This window comes from Tympanuchus pallidicinctus, unplaced genomic scaffold, assembly GCF_026119805.1.
Source record: "Tympanuchus pallidicinctus isolate F22 unplaced genomic scaffold, pur_lepc_1.0 scaffold23, whole genome shotgun sequence".
Taxonomy (NCBI): Eukaryota; Metazoa; Chordata; class Aves; order Galliformes; family Phasianidae; genus Tympanuchus; species Tympanuchus pallidicinctus.
The window spans coordinates 5,893,493-5,914,635 of NW_026294740.1; the positions used below are offsets into that span (position 1 = coordinate 5,893,493).

Below are 21,143 nucleotides of genomic sequence, written 5' to 3' on the forward strand. Positions count from 1 at the left end.
TGGGCAGCCAGGATGCCCAGAACTCCCAGGACAGCCCCAGTGTCCAGCATCTGTGCCCTGATGAGGCTGTTGAAGCTCTGTGTGTGTGAGTGGGAAGGGGCATCCCAGGCAAAGTGTCCCCAGGTTGGTTTTGTGGAGGAGGTGGCACCGTTTGCACATCCCAGGCTGCGTCTCAGCTTTTGATGGCTCCAAGCCATGCAGGGGATGGATCAGGAAGGAGCACGGCAGTGTGCTTGGCAACGTAACTGTGAGCCTCCTAGGAAAATGGGTTAGGGCTAGGGTTGTTCCTGCAGCATGCGTGGCCTTGCCTGCATGCACAGAGGGGCGCATTGCACACACACACACACACACACACACACGCACTCACACACCTCCAGCAGCCACTTTTTTTTGGGGAGGGTGTCAGGACCTGATGAAACAACCGCAGTGCTGGCCTGGGACCTGCAGCCTCTCCCGGGGGCCGTGTGCTGAGTGCCCCCCAATCCTATAGGTACATGATCACCTCGTTGGACCGCACGCATGCTGGGTTCTACCGCTGCATCGTCCGCAACCGGATGGGAGCCCTGCTGCAGCGCCAAACCGAGGTGCAGGTGGCCTGTAAGTGACAAACGTGGGGTGGCACACTGGGCAGCCCTGAGCTGGGAGGGATGGGACCAGGAGGGCTGAACCGAGGGGGGTGGAGGGGGATCAGCACTGGGGTTATCAGGGGGCTGGTGGCTCTGTGTCCCCTCTTTGCCGTCCCTTCCCTGTGGGCTGCCCCCAGCCCTATCCTCATCAACCTCTATGCGACAAATCAGGGAGCTAATGGGAAATTAATAAGGCAGCTGCGCTAACAACTAATGATAATGGCAAAGTCGTTAAAAAGAGATTCTTTACATGTTTTTAATTACAGCAATTAAGGGAAGTCAATAAAAATCCCCCCACTTCCCATTCTCAATGCACCCTGCTTCGCTTCTGCTTCTCTCAGCTGTGCAGGGCAGCGGTGCCACTACCGTGTGTGTGGAGCCAAGGTTATGCTTTGCTTCTCCCTGCAGGGATTGGCGAGCGGTGCCAGGGCTGAGCCGTCCTCACTGAACCCACAGCACGGTCCTGTGGGTGATGGGGTTAATCAGCTGCAAGTGCTGCAAGGATGGCTCTTGGGATGAAGGGAGAGCAGAACCCAGCATGGCCCTATTGCATCTTTGTGGGGAGCCCATCCTTGTCGCCTCCAGCCTGCTCCCTGCTGGGGATGGATCCTGCTGGGTCCCCACACTGCCGCTCGCTGATGCTGCTCTCTCGTGTTCTGCAGACATGGGGAGTTTTGAGGACAGTGAGACAGAGCAGAGTGTGTCCCATGGGGAGGCAGCTGTCATCCGGGCACCTCGCATCGCCAGCTTCCCCCAGCCCCAGGTCACCTGGTTCCGTGATGGGCGCAAGATCTCCCCCAGCAGCCGAATGTGAGTATATCCCAGTACCTCCTCAGTGCCCCCTCAATATCTCCCCAATGCTCTCCAAGTATCTCCTCTGTGTCTTCCCTCTACTTTCCCACTTATCTCCTCTGTATCCTCCTGCATCTTCCCAGTACTCTCCCAGTACTCCCCTCCTATACCCCAATACCTCCCCAGTATCCCCCCACTATCTCCTCAGTAGTATCCCAGTATCTCCCCTGTATCTTCCCGGTACTCTGGCAGTACCCCCATCCCAGTATCCCCCCAGTATACCCCAGTATCCCCCTAGCATCCCCCCAGCATCCAGAGATAGTCCATTTCCCTCGGCTGCCGCCGTCCTTGTTCAACCAGCAGTGAGGATGTTTAACAGATGTCTTGAGATTGTTGCACTAAAACCCAGGGAGGGACTTGGCGACTGTTTGTCATCAGGGAAATAGATTTAACAACAACAAAAAAAAAGAAAATAGCCTTAGGGGAGGGAGGCGGGGGGGGGCTCAGCACGTGCCAGGGCAGCAGCTGATGTGGAGGAGCGTGCACGGTGTGTGCATGTGGGGCGTCCCTATGGGGCTGCATGCTGAGCCCATCGCTGGCAGCACGGCGTGCGGGAATTGAATTTGTAACCCACATTATGCAGGAATTGAACTGGTCTCTTTTCTATTTGCAAAGCAGGATTGAGGAGATAAAACTCCTTTATCTCATATTTAATGGTAAAATATATTCCACTCTTCCCCCCCCCCACCCCCCTTCCCCAAACCATTTTATGTTTCCAGCAGATTGGATCGTTCCGTTAAGAAAAAATAAATAAATAACCTGGGCCCTATTAATCTGCACTATCCACTGTGCTCTGTGGATGCTGTGCATGGGAGGGTGGGTGGGCAGCGTGGGGCTCAGCCTGTGGCTCATTTGTAGGGTCAGTGGCTGAGCTACGCTCCCCTGCACGATGGGCACGTATTTAGGGTTGGGATGGCCTGATCCCATCTGTACCCATGGGGCGGGGAAATGAGGGTCCCGACACATCAGTTGTGTCCCCATTGGGTTTGGGATGGTCCGATCCCATCTCCCCCCCCGTGATGTGGGGTAGTGGGGAGATCCCGATTGATCCTCCTTCGGCTCACATCCCCTGTGCCACGTTCACCCCACAGAGCCATCACGCTGGATAACACCCTGGTCATCCTCTCCACGGTGGCCCCGGATGCGGGACGTTACTACGTGCAGGCAGTGAACGACAAGAACGGGGACAACAAGACCAGCCAGCCCATCACGCTCGCCGTGGCCAGTGAGTGCCCCGCTCCCCCGGCGCCGCCTGGCTGCCACCCACCTTTAATTTGCAGTAAATCTCTTTGGAGGCTCCTCTTCTGCTGACTTAACGGTTTGGCTGCCTCCAAATTTATTTAGGCACTTTGGGCTGTGCTGCAGACGGCGGCCAGTGCTAATTGCAGCACCAGCGGAGCCCTGCTCCCTGTGCCATCCTAATCGTGGTGCTGCTGGGGTGCCCTCAGGTGCTGGGATGGATCTGGGACAGGATGGTGCCAAGTAGCTCCTTTGCTGCCCTGCTGGTGCCCCTGTGCTGGCCAAAGACCACTCTCGGTCCGTGTGGCTCTAGACCAGCCTCAGTCTATTGGAGAACCGTGTGCCCCCTGCCCTCTGGGTCCCCTCTCTGGTACCTATCCGAGTGATGACCCCATCCTAAGGAACATATCTCAAAGTGACGCTGATCCTCTTGTCCCAGCTCCTGCTGTTATCTCCATGGCTGCTGTTATGCGTTCCCATGCAGGGCTGTGCCTGTTCCCTTTTCCCTCCTGCCCCATTAATCAGCTGCTCCGTACCTTGGCATCCCAGTGCATAATAAACAACTTAGAGCCCATGTTTATGGATTCAGCTATATCAGCAGCTTTCACGACGATCACATTTTTACAGCGTCTACATGAGGGTTTTTTATTGTTGCAATTATTTTGCTTTATATACTCCCTTCTCCTCCTTCCCTGCCAGCTGGTGCCGTGCAGGAGCTGCTGTATGGGGTGGAGGCTGTGGGGACACAGGATCCTATGGGAGGAGAGGGTGAATGGGGAGCTGAGAAACTCCCAGATGCCACTGTGATGGGCTGGGTGTGCTGCAGGAGAGCAGAGCCCTGCAGTTCCTGCCCCCCCATGGCATATGGAGGGGGGGTGGTGGTGCTGATGGCTGTCGCTCTGGCCTGCTTCTCCCCAGACGTGGGTGGCCCTGCCGATCCCATCGCACCCACCATCATTGTCCCACCCAGGAACACCAGCGTGGTGGCCGGGACCTCAGAGGTGACCATGGAGTGCGTGGCCAACGCCAGGCGAGTAGCAGCGGGGATGGGATGGGGCTGGGGGACCCCCATCAGCTCTGTTCACCAGGGGTGAGATGCGCCATGGGGTAGGAGGTATGGGATGCAGGGGGGCTGGCTCATGGCATCCTCCTGCCCCTCCCCTCCCCAGGCCACTGATCAAACTGCACATCATCTGGAAGAAGGACGGCGTGCCCATCTCCAGTGGCATCAGTGACTACAGCCGCCGGCTCACCATCCTCAACCCCACGCTGGGTGACAGTGGCTACTATGAGTGCGAGGCTGTGCTGCGCAGCAGCAGTGTGCCTGCTGTGGCTGAGGGTGCCTACCTGTCCGTGCTGGGTGAGGCACTGCCGTGCATGCAATGAGTGGGGCCGGGCTCAGCCCCTCAGGATGGGTGTGGAGAATCCCAGTGCTAACGCTGCCTGTCTCCTTGTTTCCCTTTGCAGAGCCCCCGCAGTTTGTCAAGGAGCCGGAGAGGCACATCACAGCTGAGATGGAGAAGGTGGTGGCCATCCCTTGCCAAGCCAAAGGTGAACTGCACCCCGTGCCTGCTGTGGTCTCGCACCTAACATTTTCCTATGCCTGACCCAACCCCATCCTTGCAGGTGTGCCACCTCCTGATATGGCCTGGTACAAGGACGCATCCCTCATCCATCCGGAGCAGCTGTCCCGCTTCCAGCTGCTGGCAGATGGCAGCCTGCAGATCAGTGGGCTGCTCCCTGATGACACTGGCATGTTCCAGTGCTTCGCCCGCAATGCGGCCGGAGAGGTGCAGACCACCACGTACCTGGCTGTGACCAGTAGGTGTCAGCCCCCCTGTCCCAGAGCCCAGGATGCCCTGCATGGGATGGGACCCCCCAGACAGGGACAGACCCCTTTGCCAAGACTAAGCACTGGGGAGGGCTTCGGGGGTATCTGTGCATCTCTTTGCTCCGTAGGCATTGCCCCCAACATCACGAGGGGTCCCCAGGACAGCACGGTGATCGATGGCATGTCTGTAATCCTCAACTGTGAGACCTCGGGGGCTCCACGCCCAGCCATCACCTGGCAGAAAGGTAAAGGGGCTGGGGGCATGGTGCCCTGCCTGCATGGTCCAGGGGGTCCTTGGCAAGCTCGTTGCACAGGGCTCAACCAAATCTTCATCCTCCTGGTTTGGTCCTGAGCTCGTTGCTTGGCTGATGGCTGTGGGTGACAGACCCCTCGTTGTCCCCCAGGGGAGCGGATCCTGGCCAGCGGCTCGGTGCAGCTCCCGCGCTTCACCCTGCTGGAGTCGGGCAGCCTGCTCATCAGCCCCGCGCACCTGACTGATGCCGGCACCTACACCTGCCTGGCCACCAACTCCCGTGGCGTGGATGAAGCCTCTGCTGACCTGGTGGTCTGGGGTAAGGTGCCTGCATTGCAGGTCAGACCCTGCTGGGTGCAGTGCCAGGGACTAGAACGTGGCTGCTCTGCTTGGAGGGATGCTAAGACTTGCACCCACGTGGCCGCCTGTGACGCTGTCCCCAGTCCTATTAGCTGGGTGGATCTACACCTTTGCCAGCACCCTGCAGCCCCTCAGGCAGTGCCATTCCCTCATCCTTTCCCCCTACAGCACGGACACGCATCACCGACCCACCGCAGGACCAGAGCGTCATCAAGGGCACCAAGGCCTCCATGAGCTGCGGCGTCACCCACGACCCCAGTGTGGATGTCAGGTGGGGGTCAGGGCGGGGGGATGAAGCGGGATGTGCTCTGTGCTGGCGCTCGGTGGTCCTGCAGTGCCACCTGGTGCCGTATGCATGGGGATCCCGGCACTGGGTCCCCCCTGCCGGGAGGCTGCACGGTGCCAGGACCCCGTTGTGTTCCCACCTGGACCCCATTGGGTTCCCACCTGGCACAGGTACGTCTGGGAGAAGGATGGTGCACCACTGGGCATGGAGAGCGGCCCCCGGCTGCGGCTGGACGAGGCGGGCACACTGCACATCTCCCAGACCTGGTCGGGGGACATCGGCACCTACACCTGCAAGGTGCTCTCGGCTGGTGGCAACGACTCACGCAGTGCCCACCTCCGTGTTCGGTGAGACCCCCACCCCATGGGTGCTGCGTGTCCCACTGTGCCCCCAGCCCTAACCGCCGTGTCCCCCGCCCCGTCCAGGCAGCTCCCCCATGCCCCCGAGAGCCCCGTGGCCATCTTGAGCCCCCTGGAGAAGCGGGCCATCAACCTGACCTGGGCCAAGCCCTTCGATGGCAACAGCCCGCTGCTGCGTTACCTCGTGGAGATCTCTGAGAATAGTAAGGGGCTGTGCCCACCTCCCAGACCCTGGGGGTTGTCCCTGTGGGGGTGGCTCAGCTGCCCCCATCTGGAGATGTGGGCTGAAGCCTGGTCTCTGTCATCACACTGGGAAGGGAAGAGATGCTGTGTGGAGCTTGAGGACCGTGGGACTGCTCAACCAGTGGGCAGGGGAGGCAGGAACCCTGAGGTGTTCTCCACCTGCTCACCGCTTTCTCCCCACAGATGCACCCTGGACAGTGCTGCTGGCCAGCGTCGACCCCGAGCTGACATGGGTGGTGGTGCGGGGATTGGTGCCAGCCCGTTCCTACCAGTTCCGCCTGTGTGCTGTCAACGATGTGGGCAGGAGCCAGTTCAGCAAGGACACAGAGAGGTGAGTGGCAGTGGGGGGAACACGTGTCTACGGATAGGCTGAGTGCTCATCCTCACCTGGTGCCTCTCAGAGTGTCTCTGCCCGAGGAGCCGCCCTCTGCACCGCCCCAGAACGTCATCGCCAGCGGCCGCACCAACCAGTCCATCATGATCCAATGGCAGCCACCCCCTGAGAGCCACCAGAATGGTGTCCTGAAGGGCTACATCATCCGGTAGGTGCCTGTGGGGGAGCGTGGGCACCCTGTCCCCACTGTCCTGGGATGCAGCGCTGATGACAGCTGGTCCCCAGCTACTGCCTGGCCGGGCTGCCCGTGGGCTACCAGTTCAAGAACATCACCAATGCTGACGTCAACAATCTGCTCCTGGAGGACCTCATCATCTGGACCAACTACGAGATCGAGGTGGCGGCGTACAACAGCGCTGGCCTGGGGGTGTACAGCATGAAGGTGACGGAGTGGACGCTGCAGGGAGGTAGGCAGGGCTGGGCAGAGCTTGGTGGTTGCACCAGTGGGTGGGAGCTTGGCTTGGCTAGCCGTGCTCTGTCACAGAGGTGATGGGGATGGGCTTAGGAGGATGGGTGGGGGGTACCTGGGATGAGCACAGGGACCAAACATTGGGCATGGCCCCAAGATGAGGCACTCCTGGATGCCTGGGGTCCCTGTGTTGAGGGAGGAGACCCAGCAGAGCCGGAGCTGCTGCCAGCGTGCCCTCCATCCTTACAGTGCCCACTGTGCCCCCGGGCAACGTGCAGACTGAGGCCACCAATTCCACCACCATCCGCTTCACCTGGAACCCCCCCAGCCCTCAGTTCATCAACGGCATCAATCAGGGCTACAAGGTGAGGGGTCACTCGCAGATCTCCCTGAGAAGCGTGCACCAGGAAGCCCCTTGGCCAACCCACACAATGTAGCATGACTCCTCCTTGCAGCCCCCCCAGCTATTTTAATGGATTCCAGCCCAACTGTTAAAACAATATTTACTGAGATTTAACACTTGCGTGGTCTTGGAATCTCTGTAATTAATTGCAATTTGCAATTAATTCAAATTTACGTTAACTAAATTGAATTGAAACATTAAACTTGTTTCTTAATCCACTCAAAAGAAGTTCAGGAATTTAATTGCTGCTAAATGAGATAACCAGAGCAAGTAGGATATTTAACATTCTTATTAAATGCCACTTAGTATTTTTGATTAGTATTTTTAGGGCCTAATTAGTATTTAATTAAGTTGCTATAGGCTATCTTGCACAATACCAATTAAATGCCCAAACATACCTCCTAAACGAAGGCAAGCTGGTGATTACGTGCTGTTATCAATTGGAGTTAATCACTAATTGCACGCTCCATATTGGCTCGTAAGGGTACACACGTACCAGTTAGGCAGCATCAAGTGCTCCCTGCATCATTAATTGATATTTAATCAATGCTGAATAAACAAAGGGGGCTGGGGATGCTCGGAGGGTGGCGCTGGTGTGGTGGGGACCATGGTGCCTGTCCAAGCACCTCCTTACCTTCCTACGATTCCTGCAGCTTATTGCCTGGGAGCCGGAACACGAGGAAGAGGCGACGGTGGTGACGGTGCGGCCCAACTTCCAGGACAGCGTCCACGTGGGTTACGTGGTGGGGCTGAAGAAGTTCACGGAGTATTTGACATCAGTGCTGTGCTTCACTACGCCGGGGGACGGCCCGCGCAGCCCGCCCCAGCTGGTGCGCACCCACGAGGACGGTACGGGGAGGCTCTGCGCGCCCCAGGGTGGCAGTGAGCAGCCCAGTGATTTGGGGCTGATCCTGCTGGTGCTGGGGGAGGATGTGGCACGGGGTGCCCGTGAGCCCTGGGAAGCCCCGTGCCTGGGGAGCCCGCTTCGTGTTGGGTCCTATGGGCTCCCGTGGGTGCGTGGCTGTGTGCTGAGCCCGGGTGTCTTTGGGCAGTGCCTGGTCCTGTGGGACACCTGAGCTTCAGTGAGATCTTGGACACATCCCTGAAGGTCAGCTGGCAGGAGCCCCTGGAGAAGAACGGTATTCTGACAGGTAGGGATGCTGAACCTCAACTCTGTGGCATCTGCCTGCATCAGCTTCACAGCATCTTCCTGCAATCCCTGACCTCACAGCAACTTGCCCTCCAACCCCGCAGCATCTCCCATGACCCAACCCCACAGCATCTCCCTGCACCCTGCTCAGCCCCACGGGGTGGGTGACTGGGGGCTGATGGCACGGGGTGTGCTTCAGGCTACCGGATCTCCTGGGAGGAGTACAACCGCACCAACACACGGGTGACCCACTACCTGCCCAACGTCACGCTGGAGTACCGCGTCACCGGCCTCACCGCCCTCACCACCTACACCATCGAGGTGGCTGCCATGACCTCCAAGGGCCAGGGCCAGGTTTCTTCCTCCACCATCTCCTCGGGAGTGCCACCAGGTGAGTGTGGTGGTATGGGAACACCGTGGGATGCAGCTGGAGTTGGGGGGGAGCAAGTTGGTGCCACCCACCCTGCCCTGTCCCTGCAGAGCTGCCCGGTGCCCCCACCAATTTGGGCATCTCCAACATCGGTCCCCGCTCCGTCACTCTGCAGTTTCGCCCGGGTTATGATGGCAAAACCTCCATCTCTCGCTGGCAGGTGGAGGCACAGGTATGGGATGGCTGTGGGGTGGCAAAAGGGATGCCGGGGGGGCAGTTCACCCCACTGCCTTCCTGCAGGTGGGCCAGAATGGTGAAGCTGAAGAGTGGGGCCTCGTCCACCAGCTGGCTAATGAGCCTGATGCCCGCTCCATGGAAGTGCCCAATCTGAATCCCTACACCTACTACAGGCAAGTGGCCAGGGCTGTGCCATCCTTCCTAGGAGACCAGACCACTCTGGTCCCCGCTGTGACCCTGCTCTCCCCTCTCAGTTTCCGCATGCGGCAGGTGAACATCGTGGGCACCAGCCCCCCCAGCCTACCCTCCAGGAGGATCCAGACCCTGCAGGCTCCCCCGGATGTGGCACCTGCTAACGTCACCCTGCGGACAGCCAGTGAGACCAGCCTGTGGCTGCGCTGGATGGTGAGGGTGGACCTTGAGGGTCTGCACCCGTGGGCACAGTGCCCATTGGGACAGCCTGGAGTGGCTGTGGGACATTGGGAATGATGGTGACTGTTTGTGCCAGCCTCTCCTGGAGCAGGAATACAATGGGAACCCCGACTCGGTGGGCTACCGGATCCGCTACCTGCGCTCGGATGGGCGAGGGCGGGCAGTGGTGCACACCATCCATGACCGTGTGGAGCGAGAGTACACCATCGAGGACCTGGAGGAGTGGACCGAGTACCGGGTGCAGGTCCAAGCCTTCAATGCCATTGGCTCAGGGCCCTGGAGCCATTTGGTGCTGGGACGAACGCGGGAGTCAGGTACCAGCAGCTCCTACCGGCCCAGTGCTGACCTACACTCATTCCTAGTGCTGACCTTTCATTGTCATCCCCCCCAGTGCCCTCCTCCGGCCCCAGCAATGTGTCAGCACAGGCCACGTCCTCCAGCAGCATGCTGGTGCGATGGAACAGCATCCCCGAGGCAGACTGCAACGGCCTCATCCTGGGCTACAAGGTGAGCAGCTACACCAGCCCCAGTGTCTGTGCCCTGCCTCAGGAGCCACAACTTGCCCAGGCTGTGCCACCTCTGAGAGCCTGTTCTGCTCCACCCTGGGGGACCTAGGAAGCCCAGTTGTGTCACATGGGTTTGTTTCAGGTGATGTACAAGGAGAAGGATTCAGAAGCACGTGCCCAGTTCTGGCTGGCAGAGGGCAATGCCTCCCGCAGCGCCCAGCTGACAGGGCTGGGCAAATTCACGCTGTATGAGATCCGCGTGTTGGCCTTCACCAGGATTGGGGACGGCGTGCCCAGCCAGCCCCCTGTCCTCGAGAGGACTCTGGATGATGGTGAGTGCCAGTGCACAGAAGGGCAGAAAGATCCCAAGAGAGCGAGGGGTGCCCAGGGTGCCTAAGGTCATGTCATCCCTCTCTTCCTATCTCTGCTCCCTGGGGCTTCTCTAACCTGGACACGCAGGATGCCATTCCCAGAGGATGGGAATGGTTGCTATCTGCATAGGGATGGGCATTCTGCACTCACTCGTGTGCTCTGTGGTGAACCCCACCTCTCTCATTCCAGTACCTGGGCCTCCTGTGGGGATGCTGTTTCCTGAAGTGAGGACGACCTCTGTGCGGCTCATCTGGCAGCCGCCTGCAGCCCCCAACGGCATCATCCTGGGTAGGTGGGAGCTGCTGTGGCCGTGCCATGATGCTCTGCGGAGGGATTCAGAGAGCCTGTGGGAGCCAGGAGCAATATGAGAGAGGGAGAGGCCAGCTCCCTGCCACCTTTTAGCATCTCAGAGCCTGCTGCCCCCACATCAGCAAGCTCCACCCCAAACATAGCAGGGAGTGACCCCCTCACTGCTGGCTCGGAGTGGGGCGAGGATGGAGGGGAGGCAATGGGGAGTGCTGAGGGGCCGTCCTCCACGGTGCCACCCCCATCCCTGCAGCGTACCAGCTCACCCACCGCCTTAACACCACCGCGGCCAACGCGGCTGTCAGCGAGGTGCTGGGCCCCAGCACACGGCAGTACACGGCCACCGGCCTGCAGCCCGAGGCCACCTACCTCTTCCGCATCGCAGCACAGACCCGCAAGGGCTGGGGAGAGGCAGCTGAAGCCCTGGTGGTGACCACGGAAAAGAGAGGTATGAGGGGGTCCAGCCTGCGGCTCGGCGTGCCGGTGCTGTGCCCACGATGCTCCCAGCCCCCTGCCTCCTCCAGATCGCCCGCAGCCCCCCAGCAAGCCGCTGGTGCGGCAGGAGGACGTGCGTGCCCGCAGTGTTCTTCTGTCCTGGGAGCCGGGCAGTGATGGGCTCTCCCCCGTCCGCTTCTACACGGTGCAGACCCGTGAGCTGCCCAGCGGTGAGTGGGCACTGCACCCTGCATCCGTCAGCCACAATGCCACGGCCGTCATCGTGGACAGGTGAGGCATGGAATAATGCCAAGTCACGGTGGGGTTGCTGAGAGATGGGCTCTGCTTTGGGCACTTGCCCAGTGCCTCGGTTTTCCCACCTGATGGGAAGCGCTCGCAGCAGGGTTTTGAAGCACTGTGGGAGGGATGGAGCCCAAGGAGTGCCTAATGGCCTCACCGTCCCCATCCTGCTCTGTTCCCATGCAGGCTGAAGCCCTTCACCTCCTACAAGTTCCGTGTGAAAGCGACAAATGACATCGGGGACAGCGAGTACAGCGAGGAGTCAGAGTCGCTCACCACCCTGCAGGCAGGTCGGTGCCCCTGAGGGCTGGGGGTGGTGCTGTGCCTTCCTGCGTGGCACTGACATGGTGGCATCAGGTGTCCTGCTTGTCTCTGAAGCCTTACCGCCTACTTCTGCCCTGCAGCCCCCGAGGAAGCCCCCACCATCCTCTCTGTCACCCCACACACTACCACATCCGTGCTCATCCGCTGGCAGGTATTGTCCCTATGGAGGTGGCACCGAGGGGTGGCAGTGCTGTGCAGCACTCCGTGGCTCTCCAAGGCTGGGCATTGGGTACAAGGCACCCTGCTGAGGCTGGGGGCAGCCATCTCAGGGGGTGCTGGCTCAGAGCAGCCCCTCACCTTCCCCGCTCCACAGCCCCCATCTGAAGACAAGATCAATGGGATCCTGCTGGGCTTCCGCCTCCGCTACCGTGAGCTGCTGTACGACACCCTGCGTGGCTTCACCCTGCACAGCATTGGCAACCCCAGCACCACGTGGGCTGAGCTCACCCGTGAGTGTTTGTGGCCTCGGGAAGCACAGGGACATGTGGGGCACAGTGGTGGTGGGCGGGGGACAGCAGGGCAGTGTCCTGCATCACATGCTTTGCACCAGTGTTCAGTGCTGGGTACCATTCTGGAGCCAAGCTGTGACCTACGGAGCTGTCACCTTTGTGCCATCAGTCAGACTGTCCCTATCGCACTGTGCTGTGCTGTGTGGCTGAGTCCTGCTGTGCTCAGACCCCTCTGTGCCTGTCACACGGGTGTCCATAAGTGTGCATGTAACACGGGTGTCTGTGTGATGTTCCTGCTGTGCGTGTCTGTGTGCTGCCATCCTCAGGCCCTGGAGGGAATGGGGTCACAGCTGCTTTAGTAACAATGGGGACATGAGGGATAAGGGTAGAGCCCAAGACTGCTCCCAGCAGCAGTTGATCCCCCATGGGGACCCTGATGCCCAGATCCTGCTTGTCCTATTCAGGGGATGGGGGGACTAGAGGGCTCCTCAGTGCTGTGACAGTCCTCAGAGGTGATGGGCTCCTTTTGGGTACCCTGGGTGGGAAGCAGTGCTGGAAGGAGGACTAACACTGCTTGCTTTCACCACTCTGTGCCACCCAGCTGTCTATGCCGTGCACAACCTCAGCGAGGTGTCCCTCACCCAGTACGAACTGGACAGTAAGTCACTGCTCCCTGTCCCCACACACTGCCACCCCCTGTGCCTCTCCCCTGTTCTCTCCCCTGTTCTGCCTGCCTGTTCTACGAGGTGAATCCTCACGTCCTGTGTCCAGGGGACACCTCTGCTTGTCTGCTGCCGCTGCCCCTTGGGAACACTCTCGTGTTTCCTGGAGAGGGGGTTCTGTGGGGTCCCTTGGGAAGGTGGCATTCTGCTCACCCATCTCCTCTCTCCCCACAGACCTGAGCAAGCACCGGCGCTACGAGATTCGCATGAGTGTGTACAACGCAGTGGGTGAGGGACCCCCCAGTCCCCCCCAGGAGGTCTTTGTAGGTGAAGCAGGTGAGTTTGCCAGAGGGGGCTGGAACAATCCTGGTACATTGTCCTGTGTCCCTATGCCCTCCCTGCATCCCCTTTTTACAGCCCCAATGGGCCATTGCACATCGTGGGAGGCTTTCCCCCCCCACCTCGGTTGTAGCTGGGCTGTGAAACTGCTCCTTCCTTCTGCACAGTGCCCACCGGAGCACCGCAGAACGTGGCCGTGAAGGCAGCCACTGCCACCCAGCTGGATGTCACCTGGGAGCCACCACCTGCTGAGAGCCAGAACGGGGACATCCAGGGCTACAAGGTACCGGGCTCCATCACCTGAGAGTTGGCACTGAGCTGGGGCTGCGGGATACTGGGGCTGTGGGGATGACATGGGGAGAGGCTGGCAGAGTGCCGTGTGCCCTGGGAAGGTGCTGGGGAGATGCTGTGCGAGTGTTGTTGGAGGGTGCTGGGTACCCTGGTGAGAAGCTGGGTACCTGGCTGGGTTTCCAGGAAAATGCTGTGCGTGCCGACGGGGAAGGGATGTGGGGACGAGCCGGGTGGCTCTGCCCGCCTCTGAGCACCAGAGGGCGCCTTCGGTCCTCGGATGCGCCCGGTCCCCGGTGCGGGATGCTGGGGATCTGATAGGGTCACTGATGGGAATGCAGCCGGGCTGCCCTGCCCTGCACTCTAGATCCGCATCCATCGTGATTCCTCCTTCCCAGCCCTGTCCTTTGAGATTTGGCAGCAGCTCAGAGGTGATCTCAGCACGACTGATGTACAGTGCACTGATGCTTGTCCCTTAGCCAGCTGCAAGCAACAGTCTGTCTGATGCCTGGCATTGCCTGGAGCCATGCTGGAGGCATGCTGGAGGGGGACTGGGTTTTCCCTCTGGCATACCCAGAGCTCTAGCCACTCCAGGACTGGGGGCTTAAAGTAGGGCTGTGCCGGCTGGCTGAGCACAAGGCTTTGGTGGGGAGGAGGAATGAATTGGCATCACACACCAAGCTGGGGTGTCAGTACCACCTCTTCTGAACCTGCAGATCCACTTCTGGGAGGCACAGCGGCAGAATGAGAGTGCACGGGTGAAGACACTGTTCCTGCCCGAGACTGGGGTGAAGCTGAAGAACCTGACGGGATACACCTCCTACTGGGTCAGCATCGCTGCCTTCAATGCTGCTGGAGACGGACCCCGCAGCACCCCAGTTACGGCCCGGACACAGCAGGCAGGTGGGGCCATGGCACAGCTCCACAGGGCAGTGCTTGGGGCTGATGTGGTGCTGGAGAGTCCCCAGGAGCACTGAGCTGTCCTTCACTCCCCCCACATTCCCTTGCAGCCCCCAGCGCCCCCGGTTCCATCCGATTCAGTGAGCTGACCACCACATCAGTGAACGTGTCCTGGGAGCCACCACCGCTGCCCAATGGCATCCTGGAGGGTTACAGGCTGATCTATGAGCCCTGCATGCCCGTGGACGGTGAGGGCACAGCGGGGGCATCCGAGGGGACTCGGGGGGGTCCCGGCTCAGCGTCCATCCCTGCAGGTGTCAGTAAGATTGTGACGGTGGATGTGAAGGGAAACAGCCCGCTGTGGATGAAGGTGAAGGACCTGGCTGAGGGCATCACCTACCGGTTCCGGATCAGGGCTAAAACCTTCACCTACGGACCAGACGTTGAAGCCAACATCACCACAGGGCCAGGGGAAGGTAGCGGGGGGCTGTGGGGGTGCTGGGGTGATAGAGGAGCTATGGCTGGGGACGCTTCCCCGGTGCTCATCCCCCATGTGAGTCCCATGTGGGTTGTCCCCTTGTGCCACCAGCTCTGCTCTGGGTCCCCAGGTGCCCCTGGCCCTCCTGGAGAGCCCTTCATCTCCCGCTATGGCTCAGCCATCACCATCCATTGGACGAGTGGAGACCCCGGCCAAGGACCCATCACAAGATACGTCATTGAGGCTCGGCCTTCAGGTACTGCAGCTCCACCAGTGGTGTTCTGGGCTTAGGGAAACTGAGGCAGGGAGCACCAGCTCTTCCTGGACGTGCAGTGGGCTGAGTTAGGGGTTAGCAGCTGGTGTTGGCTGTGTGCTTGCCCTGAGAATGCTAATAAGGGATAGATGGAAAGGGGCGAGCGAGTCACCAAGCAGCGCAGATTTCACAGTCATAGAAGTCGTGGTGTCCCCTCAGCCAGGGGAATTGGACCAAGGGGCACTGAGGCCATCCTGAACTGGGAGGGCTGCTGAACAAGAGTCCCCACTCCTGCAGCAGGGAGCTGCGGGCACAGCTGCTCTTTCTCCTCTATCCTGGCACTAATGACTTCTCTGTGCTGCAGATCACAGCACAGATGATGTGACCAATTGTTAATGGGGAGCCGGTGCTGTGTGGTTGTGTGCTCCCCAGGGAGCTGCCTTGCCCTTGGCCACGAGGAGGGTGGTGATAAATCAGCTCTGTGGGAATGCTGTGGCATGTTAACGATGCTGCAGCGAGCGAGCTTGGCTCCAGATGGCAGAGGGGATGCTCCCAGTGTGGGTGTGGGGAGGGGAATGGAAGAGGGGCTGCAGAGGGACATGTTCCCTGCCTGGAAATCAATTCGCCCTCCCATCCCCTTCTCTCCTCCAGACGAGGGGCTCTGGGACATCCTCATCAAAGACATTCCCAAAGAAGTGACCTCCTACACCTTCAGCATGGACATCCTCAAGCAGGGGGTCAGCTACGACTTCCGTGTCATCGCTGTCAATGATTATGGCTATGGGACCCCCAGCACACCATCCCCCTCTGTCTCAGGTACCCCCAGGGGATGCTGAATCCTCCTGCTTATCCCCATTTCACTAGCTCGACCCTCCTGGAGTCCCCTTATCCATACCAGTTTGCCCACCCCTGGCAGTCCCTTTCTGATCCCGTCCCATGCTGTGCCCCAGCCCAGAAAGCCAACCCCTTCTATGAGGAGTGGTGGTTCCTGGTGGTTATTGCCCTGGTGGGGCTCATCTTCATCCTCCTGCTCGTCTTTGTGCTCATCATCCGTGGGCAGAGCAAGAAGTATGCCAAGAAGTCAGACTCGGGTGAGCGCTGGGGTTCTGCTATTCTGGGGTGGTGACAGTGGTGGGGACCTGCTGGGGACATCAGGAGGGATGATGTGCCTGTGTGATGGGGAGGCTGCATGCTGGGCAAGGGGGAATCGTTTGGGGGCTGCAGAGCCCTGCCCTATATCAGAGTCTCTCTAGGGCATCCCCGCTTGCTTTTGGGGTCTGAGTGGGGTGGTGAGCACCCAAAGCAGCACCCAGCCTGCCTCAGGGTGACTGCTCCAGGGCTCTTCTGATGTCCCAGGAAGTTGCTGCATGCTATGTGGAGAGTGCTGGGAGCTGAGGATTAAATAAACGGTTTGTCTTGCTGCCAGCTGTGGAGTCAGGGCAGCTCAGGGGCTCGGCGGAGGTCACTGGGATTAGTCAAACACAGCCCTGTTTTCTTAGCTGTATCAAGGGCTCAAATTGTGGGGAAAATCCAGACCTCCTCATTAAGCAAACAGCCGCTGAACTGGAGGCAGCACAGCAGGGCAGAGTGTGAGCCAAAGCTTGGCTCTGCTGGGGGCACAGGGCATCTCATGGGTGTTCCCGGACTGCAGTGCCCTCAGTGTGGGCAGGAGATGGGGCAGGGGATGGGGCTGAATCACCCCATGCCACTTCCCCATTTGGAGGGCTCAGGGAGCCTGAAGGATGCTGAGTCCCTGTCCTGCAGGAAATGGCTCCAAGGGAAACGCCCTGACCCACGGTGAGATGGTGAGCCTGGATGAGAGCAGCTTCCCTGCCCTGGAGCTCAACAACCGGCGCCTTTCCGTCAAGAATTCCTTCTGCAGAAAGAATGGCATCTATACCCGGTAGGGGCCTGTGCCATGGGAAAGGAAGGGGCTGGTCAGACATCGTGCCCATGGGCACAGTCCTGGGGGGGCTCTTGCTGTATTCAGGGCATCCCGCTGTGCCCTGAGCTGCTCCTGTGCTGAGCACCTGCCTGTCCCCAAGGTCCCCGCCGCGCCCCAGCCCCGGCAGCTTGCACTATTCGGATGAGGATGTGACAAAGTACAACGACCTGATCCCCGCCGAGAGCAGCAGCCTGACGGAGAAACCCTCCGAGGTCTCCGACTCCCAGGTACCCACTGCACAAACAGGGCTGGGACGTGGGGGCTCAGGGGCTGGGAGAAAGATGAGCACTGCTGGGAGCCTTCCTAATGCATCTTCCCCACACCGTGCAGATCTGGGTTGTGTTTGGGAACAGCACTGCCTGTCCCGTGCCCCATCCTGCCCTTAAGCAGCGCTTCCCCACGGCCTCAAGGCACAGACCCAGTGGGAAGCTGGCACGGCCCCGACCCATGTGCAGGGGATGTGGCACTGCAGGGGACAGCGCGGGCTTGGGGACTGTCCTGCTGCCCGGTCACCGATGGCAACGGCCGCAGCTCTGCCAAGCCCGCAGAATGGCACTGTTGTGTCCTCGCGGAGCAGCGGGCAGCTGTGGCCGGGCAGGAGCACAGCCCCCAGGGAGCACTGAGCATCACCCACCCCAGGGGCCGGATGCTGCAAAGCAGCGACAAAGGGGAGACCGAAGCCTGGGGGTCGGGAGGGAGGTCCCTGCAGCTCAGCCCTGTCCCCAGGCAGGGTCAGCCCCGAGCCCCCTTTTCTCCACCCGCACTGGTTCCTTTCGCGGATCCCAGCCCCGCTCCCTTCTGCGGAGATCGAGTGTCTTTGAGGAGCTGTGAAGAGCGGCGAGAGCCGAAAGCTGGCGCGGTGCTGCTTCCCCGCCGCCCCTCAATGGGCCCTTTGTGCGCGCCGAGGAGAAGCTGAATCCAATTACCGCGAGCAGGAGGCAGGCGGCCGCCCGCCAGCACCCCCGTCCTCACACCCCGGGGACAACGGGGCCCCAGGGCCACGCAGCCCTTTTGTGCGAGGTTTTATTTCGCTTGAGCAGAAAGCAGAACCGCCCCTGCTGTGCTGCAGCCGTTCTCACCCCCCTCCATCTTTTGGGAAAGCTCTCCCCATCTTTGATGATCGTTACTCTGTGATTCGGTGGCGACGGGCGGCTCTGCCCCACGTTCACTCTTTGCATTGTCCCTTAGGGCAGCGACAGCGAGTACGAGGTGGACCCTGGTCACCAGAAAGCCCACTCCTTTGTCAACCACTACATCAGTGACCCCACCTACTACAACTCGTGGCGGAGGCAGCAGAAGGGCATCTCACGGGCGCAGGCGTACAGCTACACCGAGAGCGACTCCGGGGAGCCCGACCACACACCCCTCTCCAACAGCACCTCCACACAGCAGGGCAGCCTCTTCCGGCCCAAAGCCAGCAGGACTCCCACCCCACAGACCCCTGGCAACCCCCCCAGCCAACCTGGCACCTTGTACCGCCCGCCCAGCAGCCTGGCCCCCGGCTCCAGAGCCCCCATCGCTGGGTTTTCCTCTTTTGTTTGATACTTAAAGGGGAGAGCAGAAGAAAACCACACGAAACAAAGGAGCAAAAAAAAAAAAAAAAAGAAAAAAAAAAAGGAAAAAAAAAAAAAGAAAAAAAAAGAATGCAAGAAATCAAGGAAATAAGTGTCAAGGAGGAGAAGAGGACGGAGATGCTGAGAGCCTGAGGAGGGGCTGCTCAGGTTCAGGCTTTTTCCTTTCCTTTGCAGGACTTGGAGCAGGATGCCAAGTGACAGTGCTGGGGCTGGGGGCAAAACCCAGCTCCTCTTTTTGGCCAAAGCTTTCTGTGTTAAGGACCCTTTGGCTGGAGGCTGCAGAGGGGTCCTGGCTGTGCCACAGCCCAACTTATGGGTCCCACAAGGATGTGGGAATGGGCGGTGATGCAGAGGAGACTGTGTGGGGAGAGGGGCTCTGTTTGTGTAACCTTCTGGGGGTGAAGCCCCCAGCCTGGACCCTCTGAGAAATGGGGCCAGCAGCCATGTGGACGATGAATTGCCCTCTTTGTTTGCCCCTGGCTCAGCGCAGCCCCCAGGGGTGCAAGTGGTGCTGATGTCTCCCATGATTTGCACCCTGGAGAGGACTCGGCGGGGTGACGCAGTGACTGTGGCTGCTCCTCTGCCTCTCTGGCAGCGTGGAGGTGTTTTTATTTTAATTCTGTTTTGTGCAGAGGCCTGGGAGCTTAAGAGGCACACGGTGGTGACGCCCGGTGTGCTCTGGGGCTGGAGAGGGGGTGGTTTTGGTGCTCTCTGCATAGCAAACCTCTCCCCTCTTCTATTGCCTATTGGTGAGCCAGGTACCAGCTGGTGGGGCTGCACCGAGAGATGCCAATAAACAGCCTGAGGATGACCCTGTCTCACCTGTCTGTCACCGTGCTGTGCTGGAGAAGGAGCCAGTATGATGTGTCTGTCCAACCTGCTGCACTGATAGTCAGCCCAATGGCACAGCTCAGCACACAGCTCCCTGGTTGGGGCTGCTTTTTCACTGGGACCATGGGGCTGGTTGCAGACGTGGGGGGTGTTTGTGCAAGCGCTGCTTTTGGGGACCGGTTGGAGCTGGGTGCATGATGTGGTGCCCTCTCCACCTTTCCCCTGGGCTGGGGAGGAATGGGGGATGCTGCTCCCCAGCCGCTGCCACCTGTAGGAGTGTTGTCCCTGCTTCATCTTGTAACCACGTCCCCGCAGCCAGCAGAGAGCAGGGGGCATTGCTGGCAGGTGACTCATCCAACCTACTTTGGAGCTGGCACAGGGGCAGCGGTGTTGTCTGTTCCATGGGCACTGAGGAGGGAGGCATCTCCTCACTTGAGTGCCGATGTTGGCAGGGGTGGGCTGGACAAATCCTGCTCCTTTTTTGTTGCCTGGCTCCAGCCCCAGCCTCAGGCAAGGGAATTCTTGCTCCCTGCAGGGTTGTGTTGAGAAGCCAAGCAAATCTGAGCGGCCCATGCAAGGGCTCCCTGGGAGCAGTTGTGATGCAGCCAGCATCCAGAGCGTGCCCCCATTGCAGGGACACGGAGGGTGTGCATCCTTGGGCTGGAGATGGTCTCAGTGCCAGTGGTGTTAGTGGCACATCCTGAGCCTGTGCTGCCTCAGTTTCCCTGTGACACAGACACAACACAGCCAGCTGCTCTGTGCTGACCTTGACGTGTTCCCCAGTGTGCGCTTGGCTTGGTTCTGCAGTCTGCCAAGGGCCAGCACTGTGCTTATCAGGCCTGGAGCAGCCAAGGGGGACAGAGGGGAGAAGCTGAAACCCCAAATCTCTGCTGTGCAGAGGGCAGATCCAGGTGTGTGCATCCTGCCTGCAGCTCTGGATGCTTGTCACACTGTATGGGCTCTGTCACCTATGGTGGTGCCGGAGGCGCTGGGGTGGGTTTTGGGTTGCTGGTTAGAAGGGAAGTGTGCTTGCTGGGAATGGTGGAGAAACCCTGCCTGTGCCAGGCTCTGACCTGCATCTCCTGTGGGTGCTGAGGTGCTGGTGGTGAGCATGCAGCACAATCCTGCTGGAGTGCATGGGTTGGCTGGTTAACTGGGTGGATGACACAAGGAAGGGGTGAGAACCTTTAGTTCTGGGCACAAGCTGATGCCTGTGGGGCTGAAGGGGGTGATTAGGGAAGTTTCTGGCCATGGTCAGCATGCACACAGGCTGTGGGGCTGGGGGATTTGGGATGGCTCTCAGGCTGCCTGCCTGGTGCTTCCCACACCTCACTGCAGCACTCGGGCTCAGAAGAAACCAGGCGGTGCTCTCAGAAGCATCTCCTGCATGGCCAAGGCAGCACCATCAGCAGAGCTGGCAGGCACTGATGTGCTGGCTGGGCTTGCTGGGGAGGAGGGGACTGGCTGCTGGGAACCCAGGCACATTTTCCTTGGCTTTTAAAAGTGCTTTACAATCTTTTTTTTCACACTGCTTTCAAAAGCTGCTGAGAAGCACTAAAAGGAGCCAGCGATGGGTTCAGGGAGGGTCAGAGCCATCCAGCTACCCACTCCTGAGCCTCTGAGCACCCCCAACCCTCCTGCTATCTCCCCGGGGCCGGATCCTGCCCCGGGGGCTCTGCAGGAGGAGGACAGGAGTGGAGGCAGCTCTGATAGCAGTGTTTTGGGTTCACTGGGTGC

The 21,143-nt window shown here is 59.8% G+C and overlaps 1 protein-coding gene across 2 annotated transcripts in view; it reads left to right on the plus strand.

The window, feature by feature from the left end:
* The window catches only part of SDK2 (sidekick cell adhesion molecule 2), a 41,862-nt gene extending 22,476 nt beyond the window's left edge, over positions 1-19,386 (plus strand). Inside the window, exons 3-45 of one of the 2 annotated variants that reach the window (XM_052687630.1) lie at positions 491-597; positions 1,289-1,436; positions 2,570-2,703; positions 3,636-3,747; positions 3,887-4,077; positions 4,185-4,268; positions 4,344-4,538; positions 4,677-4,793; positions 4,953-5,120; positions 5,330-5,432; positions 5,618-5,794; positions 5,873-6,009; positions 6,233-6,380; positions 6,451-6,591; positions 6,669-6,850; positions 7,102-7,217; positions 7,909-8,104; positions 8,308-8,406; positions 8,605-8,796; positions 8,886-9,007; positions 9,076-9,185; positions 9,267-9,417; positions 9,521-9,758; positions 9,836-9,951; positions 10,093-10,282; positions 10,512-10,610; positions 10,882-11,076; positions 11,153-11,354; positions 11,550-11,653; positions 11,768-11,838; positions 12,001-12,136; positions 12,738-12,794; positions 13,033-13,134; positions 13,305-13,420; positions 14,142-14,328; positions 14,436-14,573; positions 14,640-14,801; positions 14,934-15,059; positions 15,708-15,872; positions 16,007-16,147; positions 16,821-16,959; positions 17,102-17,228; positions 18,190-19,386. In XM_052687630.1, the coding sequence (XP_052543590.1) occupies positions 491-597; positions 1,289-1,436; positions 2,570-2,703; positions 3,636-3,747; positions 3,887-4,077; positions 4,185-4,268; positions 4,344-4,538; positions 4,677-4,793; positions 4,953-5,120; positions 5,330-5,432; positions 5,618-5,794; positions 5,873-6,009; positions 6,233-6,380; positions 6,451-6,591; positions 6,669-6,850; positions 7,102-7,217; positions 7,909-8,104; positions 8,308-8,406; positions 8,605-8,796; positions 8,886-9,007; positions 9,076-9,185; positions 9,267-9,417; positions 9,521-9,758; positions 9,836-9,951; positions 10,093-10,282; positions 10,512-10,610; positions 10,882-11,076; positions 11,153-11,354; positions 11,550-11,653; positions 11,768-11,838; positions 12,001-12,136; positions 12,738-12,794; positions 13,033-13,134; positions 13,305-13,420; positions 14,142-14,328; positions 14,436-14,573; positions 14,640-14,801; positions 14,934-15,059; positions 15,708-15,872; positions 16,007-16,147; positions 16,821-16,959; positions 17,102-17,228; positions 18,190-18,543 (6,295 nt within the window). In that variant the 3' untranslated portion in view covers positions 18,544-19,386. Of the gene's footprint in view, positions 1-490; positions 598-1,288; positions 1,437-2,569; positions 2,704-3,635; positions 3,748-3,797; positions 4,078-4,184; positions 4,269-4,343; positions 4,539-4,676; positions 4,794-4,952; positions 5,121-5,329; positions 5,433-5,617; positions 5,795-5,872; positions 6,010-6,232; positions 6,381-6,450; positions 6,592-6,668; positions 6,851-7,101; positions 7,218-7,908; positions 8,105-8,307; positions 8,407-8,604; positions 8,797-8,885; positions 9,008-9,075; positions 9,186-9,266; positions 9,418-9,520; positions 9,759-9,835; positions 9,952-10,092; positions 10,283-10,511; positions 10,611-10,881; positions 11,077-11,152; positions 11,355-11,549; positions 11,654-11,767; positions 11,839-12,000; positions 12,137-12,737; positions 12,795-13,032; positions 13,135-13,304; positions 13,421-14,141; positions 14,329-14,435; positions 14,802-14,933; positions 15,060-15,707; positions 15,873-16,006; positions 16,148-16,820; positions 16,960-17,101; positions 17,229-18,189 lie in introns of those variants that run through there. The other variant, XM_052687629.1, reaches the window with a different exon arrangement.
* Positions 19,387-21,143: the final 1,757 nt, after the last annotated feature.